Source organism: Pteropus alecto, unplaced genomic scaffold (assembly GCF_000325575.1).
Source record: "Pteropus alecto unplaced genomic scaffold, ASM32557v1 scaffold76, whole genome shotgun sequence".
Lineage (NCBI taxonomy): Eukaryota > Metazoa > Chordata > Mammalia > Chiroptera > Pteropodidae > Pteropus > Pteropus alecto.
In genome coordinates this window covers 14,274,088-14,286,225 of record NW_006443138.1, presented here as the reverse complement: position 1 = coordinate 14,286,225, position 12,138 = coordinate 14,274,088, and the positions used below count along the sequence as shown (strand labels likewise).

The 12,138-nt window shown below is 35.2% G+C and overlaps 1 protein-coding gene across 2 annotated transcripts in view; it reads right to left on the bottom strand.

Annotated features, from left to right (window-relative positions):
* Positions 1-12,138, bottom strand: part of SYT1 (synaptotagmin 1) — a 382,176-nt gene that overhangs the window by 68,659 nt on the left and 301,379 nt on the right. For both annotated transcript variants that reach the window (XM_006923780.3, XM_006923779.1), the window contains one exon: positions 10,901-11,018. In XM_006923780.3, the coding sequence (XP_006923842.1) occupies positions 10,901-11,018 (118 nt within the window). The remainder of the gene's footprint in view (positions 1-10,900; positions 11,019-12,138) is intronic.

The following is a 12,138-nucleotide window of genomic DNA, read 5'->3' as shown; positions in this document are numbered from 1 at the left end:
ATCCTGCCACTAAACTATTTTAAAAATTATTCAGTGAAATTCTTATATAAAACATGAACACATTTTTTTAGTTAAGATTAAAATAGATTTCCAATTATAGTAAACTGAAGCTTCACTGTAGCTCTTGAGGATAGCTTCATTTTTAGTGTTTCACTGCATGTAAAGAAGATACTATGACACACAACTTTTAGTATAAACAGCTTTCAAATGTTTAGTTTTCTAGCGTCTAGAATTTGAGAAATTCTCTTAAAAATGTTGGTTTTTACTTTTGTAAAGGTATATGTATTTTACATCGACTCAGTGACTGTCACAGATACCTTCAACTTGCTATTAAGACAATCGTGCTGGATTGAATGTTTTAATGGATTCAAACTCCTGCAAACATAGCTGATGAAAATCGGAAAATCTACAAGCTAATGACCTGATTTTTTTTTTTTTTTGTACTCTTTGCAATCAATCTCAGTTGTCTTTTTAAAGCAACATATTTTTAGGTTTTGAACTTAGGGTAATTGCATCTTATTTTAAAATCCTTTCTATTTAGATGCTTGATGAGACTGTATAAATGTAACATTTTACCTTTCAGCAGCAAGAGCCAATGGTAGAAGAGGCAGCAAGGAAATTTTAGAAAACTTAAAAATAAGAACTTCTCCCCATTGTTTTTCTTTCTCTTATTGATATGTAGGAACATATCAATATGTTCCTTTGTATTATAGAGATGTTAATGCATTATGTGCTTTCTTCTAATCTGTTATTTGTCTTTCAACTTCATTTATGGCATTTACTATTAATTTGGGAGGAATTGACATTTACTATATTTCTGTCTAGGTGCACATTATTCTATTAATGTGCTCTTGCTTTCAGTCCTTTGGTAAAGTTAAATAGTTTTCTCTATATTTATACATTTATAAAGGATTTACTAAATATATTGCGATACTTGCAAACAAATGGATGCTATGCAAAGAATAGAAAAGTAATGGTACATCTATATATACCGGCCTGGAAGGGTCTCTGTTTATTTTGCTAGGTGAAAAAGATTACAGAATAGTGTTTCATATGATCTCATTTTTTGTAAAGTGCATATATATTTATATGTGTATAATTTATATAAAGCAGAAGAGAAATTTTAGGTATGAAATTTCAAATTGTTTCCTCGAGCCAATGAACTATCCCTGGAAAGAGATTCGAGGAACTACTTTGGGGACTTAATTTTTTTCCTTACATATTAAAATAAGTGGTGGGATTATAGGTGATTTCAACTTTATTTCTTAAGCTTTTATGAAGATTTAAAGCTAAAAATCTAGGAAAATACTGTAAAAGCATTTTTTCCTTAATTAGGATATGAAAGTCCATAACATTGTGCACAAATGCCAGTTGTAAGATCAGTAGATCATTGTGAAATCCCACAGCTCCACATATATGTATTGGTTCTGTAAGTATACTATCACCAAATATTCATTCGACAATTTTTGGGGACAATTAATTATACTATCTTATTGTTGGCTGAAATTAGTAGTTTGAAATCTATGAATTTCTTAAGTCAGTCAACCATATCGCTTTTGTTTTGGTTAAAAGCAGTTTTAGTGTTCCTAAGAATATAAAATAATGTGCTTATTTCATATTTTTAAGTTAAAACAATTTTTAAGTAAAAAATTAATCATTTATTTTTAGAAAAAAAATTATAGGAAGCCTCCTAGTTTTCCAGGGATCACTGAGAATAATGTATAGCAAAAGTTAGGTCATTAGTAACTCACAAAGGCAACCAGCTGCTATGGTCTCTTGACTTCCTTTTACAAGGAGTTAGTCTATATAAAGCAAGTAAAATGCTAAATCTTGCCTTATCTATTCATGCTGGGCAAAAGGTGTAACCAGGGACCATTTTTGTCGTCTTCAAAGTCTTTATGACTGTCATTGGGACATAATTATAGTAATGTGTACATTTCTGAGTCACTCTCTTCCTTTATTTCCTGGAGATAGTTACTACTAAAGGGGACGAGGGGGAATAAAAGAAGGAAGAAAAATCTGAAAATGACAGCTAAAATAACCAATCATTTTCAAGAACTACATTTCATTATATATTTTTCTTAGCTGCTATTTCTATTATAAGAAGATTAACATGATGCCAAAAGAATTTCATTAAGTAGAAAAATTTGTCAAATCAGTCGGAAGATGAAGACAAAATAACCAGTTCGGCTGGCTGAATTTTAAAGTTTGTAACTGGTCATTTCGGCAGGAATGTTGAGGTCTGTTCCCCAATGTATGTGCTAGGAACTTTGAGAATGCAAATATAAGTAGACACAATCCCTGCTCTAAAAGTAGCTCCTGGTGTAGCAGGTGGCAAGACTATAGAGAAGAGGGAAAAAGAGACTGATATGTTTATAATACACATTAGGAATGAGGGATCAAGGGACCAAATACAACCCAAATACCCTTTTGGAAGTAGAGGTGACGATGATAAAGTGCAATTTTTTTTAAAGGTCGTTTTTGATGTTTCTAATTCTATGAGTGTCATTAGTGTTTGAGACTCAGCAGTGTTTTCTGTTGTCACTTGTTTTAGTCTAACAGGAATCTTGTCTCTCCATAAAAGGAAGAGAAAAACGGCATAGACATTTGCTATGTTTTTAATAGTTTTATTAGAAACAAGTCTTATCAAATGTGGATAGTATGGATACTAACTCTTGAAAAGCTCACCAAGTTTAGTTTTTAAAAACAGGAGTATTTGGGGGCTTTAATCTTGCCAGCACAGTTGCTTCTTAGAAAATCTGATTCTCCCTATTCCTTTCCTGTATACTGAATAGAGAGGAGAGGATAAAATGTTCAACTCAAGGATGGGAATGTAGCCGTTCTGGGTGGGATTTGTGAGAGATGCAGCTATGGGGTCTATTTCTGTTACTCATGGAAAGGCTTAGGGGTCCTTCTCTATGGTCTTGTCTTGTAGGACAAGACAACACAAAGTAAAGGTTTAGAGATGTTCTAAGCCTATAACTCAAAATAGATCCATTAATTTACCTCTATCTGTTCCAGCTCCTAGAGTGGCAAGTTTTTACTACCCAAATGTAAGGTAGCAAAGAAATTTTGAAAAAGAATTTTTGAGTAGAAAGGTACCTTTGAGGTCATTCTGAATGGCTCTCCCTTTTATCTATGCTCTTTCAAACATCAAGGTCGCTTCCTAATTCTAGTATTATGGGAGGTGATAAACAGGTCAGTATTACTCTAGCTCTGCCTTTCATGATTTTCAAACTTTAATCATATCTCTGCTCGGCTTTCCTTTTCCAGACTACAAAGTCCCAATCTTAGCCTGTCCTCACAGCCGCTTTATCCCTGTTTTACTCACTCTTCTCTGGCAGCTGGTCATCTAATATCACTGTATCTTTCCTGAGGTGACGGTCATAACTACACATACTCCACACATGGATAAGCCTTTGTCTAGGACAAAGGGAATTTTTCCCCTCTTGTATGTATTTATAAAATCTTCTATGATAATATCAAGTCTCTTTGATGGTAGCAGTGCACTTGGTCAATGTCTTTAATGGATAGTTCTGCGTGACCTTTTTCTTGGTTTATAATCGACCTTATTTTATATTCTAATTTTTTCTTTCAATGTAATATTTCTAAGCTTGCACATACTGAAGCTCATCTACTACATTTTGGCTTACTCATCCTAGCAAGAGTTTTTCTATTTACCCACTGAACTTGGGATATCAATGGCTGAAAGTATTTGTCACCTTCAAAATTGGAAGTTTCATGGTGACTAGTATAAATGCTTTAGCACAGACCACTTTGGCACTCACTATTTCCACTTCTCCATCTGTGGATTTCTGTTAACATTTTCCAGATGAGCTCTATTTTCCTGATAAGTTGTCTATTACAATTCCATTTTTTTTAATTTTAACATTTAAATATCTAATATTGTTTGACTCACAGAGTTCCATAGTGATTCAGAGGGGGAGTAAGTTTTTGTACAACTACATTTACTGCCCATTTCCTACCCCCCACAATATCACCTACTGTCTTCCAGAGTCAGCCCTTGATAAAGTTATGTAGTAGAAAGGTTTTCTCTAGTCTTTCTCTTCCTAGTAGGCACTCAAATCCCTTAGACTTGGACTTTCTTCTAAAATGTTTTGGCAACATCCCTTCATCTTTGTCACTGATATCACTGTACTGTTTTGCTTTATCCTCTTTAGTGTGCAAAGAATCAATCACTAAAATAACATGCCAATCTATATACAGGAGAGAAACTAAGATGTCTTCATACCAGAAATCTATTACTATTTCATGTCTGATCTTACAGACTCATTGATCATGTCTTTGCTGTCTGAGAAGCCAAAAACTAATTAAACAATCAACCAACTAATTTATATTAGTGACTTCCATGATGGAATTTTAATTTTGGTATAAAGAAATTTTGGAATGGAGGAGAATTTTTGGTCACCTCTCAAACTCTAATGTGTAGTTAGCCATCTGCTCTCCAGGTTGAACCTGCTGAGAAAGGATAAAGACTTAGAAGTCCTATGTTTTATTCATGGATTCTGAAGACAAACTGTTTGGATTGACATCTTGACTCTACACGTACTAATTCTGTGACCTTGGAAAAGTTATTTACCTCTTGTGCTTCAGTTCCATAGATAAAATAGCATTAAAAATAGTATCTAGCTCATAGAGTTCTAATGGGGATTAAATCAGTTAACATATGTAAAGCATTTAGAATGGTGTTCTGGCTTACACTGTGCTGTGCAAGTGTCTGCTGTGACTTTCACTTGCATACCCAAGGACTGGCATAATGCCTGGCTCAGAGTGTGTATTTAAATGATGTTTGCTGAATGATTGGATATGTACCTGCCAGCTAGAGGACTTATTGAGTTTTTGTGCTAACTGTTCCAACAATACATTTCAGCCCATCACTAATTTCTCTTGATTATAGAAATGGCCAACACCTCACAACTGTTCTCATTTCCCTAAAACCGCTATTGATCATTCAGGCATAGCATTTCTATAGATTCTGTGGTAACTGTGCCTGGGTCTCAACTTGCACTGGTCTTGGCTATAACCTTTCTTAATAACTCAATTTCTAGGATGATCCAGTTTAAAGACTGGTCATTTATTTTTTAGATCAATTTGTTCACATCTTAGGGATTTAGATTACTTTATCAATATTATAATTAAACATTTCAAAGTGTCACAGAATTTTATGTTCTAACAATCAATCCTAAAATCACGATGAAGACTTCTGACATCACAGCCAACTTATTATGCATATTCCTGTCCTATTAACTCAATAAGATGCCAGTTTATTTGCATATTATTGCTTGACCCTGATATCATGGCCAGCTAATTTGCATATCCATATCTAATTGGTTCATATAAGATTTTGCCACTTTATTTATTGGCCCAGCTCCTAGACTAGTGGCTTTTAGCTCAAACAGATTGAATTTGGAGTGGTTTTCATTGTCATGCTTTCAGCGTCAATGGAAGAACAGATAAGGATAGTAGCCATGATATACAAAGAAACCATTTATTGCTCTTTCAGTGGAAGAGATGGAAGAAAAAAAGACAACAATTTAGACATGTGGGCAAGGTATCTTTCAGGAAAGAGGATACTGGGCTGATGAAATAAATGGAACTTAAAGGAAATTCCAGAGTGTAAAGCAAAGGATGTATCCTGCATCACTGACCAAAAAAGTTCTAATTTGGCATTTGGCTGACCTGGACCTCAGCTAAAATTATGATGTAGCAATTAAGGCTTGAAAGTGTAGTTTTTTAAAAAAACAATTTAAAATAAGATATAATTGACATATAACATTGTGTAAGTTTAAGATAAAATGTGTTGATTTGATACATTTATATATTGCAATATGACTACCCTCATAGCTTCAGATAACGCTATACACTCTATAATGTGTAGTTTTCAAACTTAAGATGCATAAGACTAACATGGGGGGGCTTTGTTTAAAATATAATTTCTACATTTCCACCCCTAGATATTTAGTTATAAATAAGTGGAGATAGTTTCATAAATCTTAAATTTTCACATAGACCCTGGATGACTCTGTGTAAGTAGAATATCACGTCTTGATAAATAATGCCTGAAAGAATATCTGTCTGCTGATTCAGGGTTTTTATGTGGAATCTAGTGGTTCCCTAAGGTTGGGTGAGTTGCTCTTTCCCAGGTGACTTTAGATATTTAAATTGGCTGTATTTCCCAAGTATTTCTAGGATGGCAGAAATGAGTAAAAATAAACCCATGAGCAATCTTGTAAAATTGCATCTTATAGAAAGGAGGGAATGTGTGTGAGGGGAAGGGGGCTGGGTGGGTTGGCAAGGTCAATCTTACTAGCTTATGTCTCAGTGGCTAATTCACACACTGGCAGTCTGATGTATAGGGATGGTGACACCTTTACTACTATGAGTCCCCATTTTTCTTCCGCCATCATTTCCTTCAAGCACTTGTTGCCATTTTTAAATTTCACTGCCCTTTTTTTTTTTTTTTGGATTCTTGGATGCTTTGGGGGAACCTCTCCTCTAGCTCTACCCTTTGCTTTCTATAGGACAAATTCACAGAGAGAAGACAGGAATGGTGAAAGCCAAGAGGAACACTGGGGGTGGGGCTTGGGATCGAAAGTATAAAGGATAAAGAATTGATGAGGGAAAACACTTAACCACACTTTCTCTAACCAGCCCCATGACACATCTGACTTGATCCCACCTCATAGCCAGCTCCTCGATGTTCAGGAGACTGCCGGAATAGATGCATATAATTTCAGTCCCTTATCTGTGTTTTCCCAGCACACTCTTGCCACCGTGCTTAACATGCTTTTGTTGTCCCAGGCAGCAGGGCTACAGACTTTTTACCCTTGTTGATTTGCCATATTTCCTAGCAGTACAAACACTTAGAAACATTTCAAAAGGTCTGTGAGCTAGCTTCAGGGAAATTTTTATGGTTTATGAGCCTGCATTCTGTTTCATACTGGGTCAAGCGAGAAAAGAAATTTTCCAGGAGCCACAGATGAGGTAAGTAAGTCTGTGATTCTGGGAAGAAAAGACAGGAATGACGGGAGCTGTTTGGGAGTATTCATAGGGTTTAATACATATGGTAATTTCCCCAGTCTTTAAGAATGTGTGGATTACCAACAATCCTTGAAGCCTCCATTTCTAGCCTTACTAACCCTGAGTACCTACCTCATCTTGATGTTTCACCTCCTGGCAGTCCGTTAGAGCTGAGGAATCCCTGTTCTCCCATCTTGAAGGTAGTGGGTATGTGGAAGGCCGAACAGTGTATTAGAAAGTGTTCTGCTTTGGGAATCTGAGTGCCTGGGCTTCAGTCTCAGCTATACTATCTACTAATTGGGTAACTTTGACTGTTAATACTAATGACAAAAACAATGGCTAGTATTGAACACATCCTATGTGTCACACATGGAACAGGATGATCGATGTGCATTATCTAATGTCTCTAAGCTTCAATGTTCTGAGGGTATTACCTTCAGAAACTATCTCACAGTTCTATTATGAAGCCATGAGTAAACCAAGTTAGAAAAGGATTTCTAAATTGTAAAGTAAGAAGGACTAGGATTTGCATGGTTTGCTACATGGATATATAATAGAGATAAAATCTTTGTGCAGTGCATTTTGAATTAACACAGTAGGAAAGAAATAAACAGACTCTGTTGGAGAGTAGTCAGAAAAATCATTAAAAATTTTTTCCATTTATTCAGTTTTGTTGATTAATTTCATACTTGTCTTAATTCACTTTTGGGTCTCTGGAAAACATGGTCTAGTGATATTTTGCCTGAATTTATCAGCCAATCCCATCAAACACAGATGAACTTTCTTTTTCCATTGAATCAAACTGTGCGTTAAACTGTCCCTTGGTTGCTTTCACATTTTGCATATTTAACTCAAGATTTGATAAAGTTATTAATAGAAATATAGTAATATTTAGCAAGTACTTAGGTGTGCCAGACCCAGTGCTTTCGTTTCTTTTTCACAATAACCTTATAAACAAGATTCTCTTATTACTCTCACTTTGTAGATAACACAACTAAGGCTTAGAAAGCTTAAATAAATGTCAAATTACACGTAGTGGCAGAGTGGGATTTAAACTTTGGCAAAACAAACCACTTTGGTTCTAATTAGCCATTTCTAGCAAATGTAGTTTGGCATTTGAATTACTTGGAATAATCTCATTACATAATTTTGGTCCCATAGGACATACATAGGTCAACTTACTTTGCGACAGACCATCCAAGTGCTTAAAGTTAGTTTAATGGTAAGTAGGTTAAACAAATTTGAAATGCAAGACTTGTTTTTTCAGGCCATAGCTCCTTTGTAAATAATTCATTATTCATTCTGCAGCTATGCTCAGTGCTATCAGTCAATGAGGGCATTGTGGGAGATATAAATAAGGTGCACATTCTAGTGAGAGAGAAGCATGATGTTTGAGGGATGTAAACAAACTGCTATTGGCATTTAAAAAAGGGAAATATTTGTTGTATTGGGATGGATCAGAAAAAGCTTCATGGAGTTCCTTCACCAAAAATGTCCTCTTTTCCTAAAACTCCATGATTCACTTCCTCACTTCTTTCCAGGTGTTGAGGGATGTAAACAAACTGCTATTGGCATTTAAAGGGAAAGATTTGTTCTATTGGGATGGATCAGAAAAGGCTTCATGGAGTTCCTTCACCAAAAATGTTCCCTTTTCCTGAAACTCCATGATTCACTTCCTCACCTCTTTCTAGGTTGTTGTCAAATTTACCTACTCATGACACTTTCTCTGACTATCTCTTATAATTACTCCCCAACATTCCTTATCCTACTTCCCTGCTTTGCTTTCTCTGTGGCACTTCTCACCTCTTGGAATACTATGTGCTTCTCTTATTTATTAGCTGTCTATCCGTCTCCCCACATTAAAACGTAAGCTGGTTGAGGGCAGGGTTTTTTGGCTGTTTTGTCCACTGATGTAAACCTAATTTCAGAGCAAAGCTTAACACAAAGTAGGGGCACATTTGTTTAATGGATGGAGAAAATAAGACTTAAGCTGGGCCTGAAGAATGGATAGGATTTAGCTAGGAATTATTGGAAGGAAGAGAATTCCAGATGAAGAAAATGACTTAAGAATGGAGGCAGCATGGGAAAGTATAAGATAAACTGGGAAGCAGACTAGGGGAGAGTACTAGACACAGGTGATGATGAAATGGTTGGCATGGGAGTTCGGAATGGAGCCTGTGAGAGTAGGTACAAAGGAACATGTAATAGTATTTGGCAATTGAACCAAAGGGAAGGGAAATGTTAAACATGCCTGAAGTCACACCTCAGGATACTAAGTAGTAATCTAGGAGTGAACTGTTTTTGTCATTAAAAATTTCTCAGCATTTTTTTCTCATATAGACACATTAAATACTCATTATTATTTTAGATTTAAGTACATTGCATTTATTATCATTAGTGAAGCTGAAATGATTACATGTTTGACCATTGGAAGCCTCTTCCAGGTGGTTCCTAAATCTTTTGACATGATTTGCTTCATAATAGCTTCTTTGCTTTCTGGTATGACAAGATGTGCTAGGCTTGTCTTGTATACTTCTTGTGTCACACCTGGAGTCTCCCCTTTTACTAATAAGTCCCAGGCTCTTTTAGTAAGAAATTATGTTTTCAAACCATGTCTGATGCTGAAGATGCTCATTGCTACTTGATCAATCTCTTTTTAGGTCTCTTCAGAGGACGGAGCTAGGAAAGGTATATGTGTATAGACATACACATACATAAGTGCATATATTTTGCATCTTAGGCACATTAAGTACTCTTATGGTTTTAGAAGAAACTGTGCTTACTGCTTCAAATTTGCTGTGTTGCTATTAGGCAGTGAAAGCAGTGAGTTATTAAATGAGATCTTAGTGGCGTGAAAGAATTAGAGCAGCTTTCTCAGGTGACTGACTTATAAAGAGAAGTAAAGGTAGGCACCAGAAGAATTTTGTTGACGAATAAGTGGTTCAGTAAGTAGAAACTCAGCTTTAGCATTTTTTAGCTGTTATGCTTTAGAATATAAAATCATCAGGCTGCGTTAGAGTGACATTTTGAAGTTTGCAGTATATTTTATTAGAGAAAGCACTGAATAACCAGTAATGTAAGTTCTAGTGCCCTAGCCACAAATAATGACAACTATAGTCTATTTATGATGACCTTGTGGCATATCAAGAAAATGTCTCATACTAATAATTTACTAGAAATTAAATATAATTGATTTAATTGCACAGAGAAGAAAATAAAGAAAATTATGTTCAACTGTGAAAATGACAACTCCTTGAGTTGACTTTGCTTTTGAGTAAGATTATAATACTTTACTCACTTATTTTTTAAACTAAGGGATATATAGAACCTTAAATCCAAAAGTTTTTCCTATCCCCAATATGATGTACAAAATAAATTCATTACTATGGATATTTACTCTCAAACAGATTTTATTCACATATGTTTAAAATGCAGAATCTTTAATAAAACACGCTAGGCTACCAAATACCTAATAAGTTTCAGATAAAACACTATCATAGGTGAAATTTGACCAAAAAACAAAACCCAAAAACTCAACAAAATCATAATTGGTTATAGACATTGCCTTTTAAGAGCGAGGCAAACGTTTTCAGCTTTCAGTGCTATAGAACGGACAATTGACAATTTGGTTATAAAGCAAGAAAATAGATTTTATCTTCTGTGCCCATTCCTATAAATTGAGAGTGGCTTCCTGGGGTACTGTGTTGGGATGAATTCTGAGATTGCTTCCAGCTTCAGTAGGAAAGAGAACTGTGATCAATTAAGGACTGGGGGAGTCACAGCATGTGTGCTATGCATTTGGTAACCATGATGAGACAGCATTTAAAAAAAAAAAAAACAGTAAACATCATAGACTTACCAGACAAGCCACCCACATCCATCTTCTTCAGGTTCTTTGCCTCCAGAATGACAACAGTCAGTTTGCCAGCAGTAGGTACATAGCGAAGGGAGAAGCAGATATCACCCAATTTCTCTTGCTATGAAAATCAATATGAAAGTGTAAGTAACTTTTCAGATAAAGGTGAATAAAGTTTGTACATATACACTGTAAATTCCTCAGGAGGAGGATTATTACAATTAGAATTCAAAAACTCCTAGGTCCTTTGGCATTCACCTAATGGTCTTTCATTCACCCAGTTATCATCAGGAGTCATTGTAACTCAGTTTATAAACAACTCATTTATACTTTAACATTCATCAAAATATATCTACAATTTAAATGTTCAGGAATTGAGCCCAAGATGACATTTTTAGAGACTCCACTCTGAATAGCCCTGAAACACTCTTGACAAACTTTCATAACTTTATTAAATACTTTTGGAAAGAGCCTAATACTTTCACAGTAAAATCAACCCTACCTACACTTTTCTCTTTACACTTTTTGTTTTTCTTTTTTTTTTTTAGGCGAGGCAACCCTTGGTTGACCTCATAGATTGCAAGGACCTTGTCAGCTTACAATCCCTTATTTTTATTTTTTACACTTATAACACCTGGTCTTCCTAGGTGGTCTCCCATCCAAGTATTAACCAGGCCCAACCCCGCTTAGCTTCCGAGATCAGACGTCTTTACACTTCTAATATTTTAGATTTTTGGGAAAAAAGATTTTTGTGTTCCACTAAACTCTATTTACTGGTGATAAATCTGAATTTCTAGTAGCTAAAAGCCAACAAAATAAGTTCTTGCACTTTCAGTTTTACTCACTTCAAGTAAGATCTAACTTTCTTTTTCCTTATCCTAATATTTGTAAAAATCTAAGTTGCAGGTTAGAAAATGAATACATAGTAATACAAAACAAAGCACCCCATAATCCCTTACGTTATTTCATTGGTACCATATTTTAGGCCCAAAGCACATTCACTATTCCTGTACTCAGGCATTTCTGAACAAATGAGTCAGAATTTAAAATGATGGTGTGTAGAACTTATATCTTTTTCAGAAAGAACTGCTGTAGGTTCTCCCACCTTAAATGTCTTACTCTTTGTGATGGCTAATTAAGAACAATGGTATTAGAATTTTTGCATTTGTAATTATAAGCATGAGAGAGAGGAGGTGGGAAATACTGGAGGCTCTAGAATGCTTCTCTGACACAGGGAATTA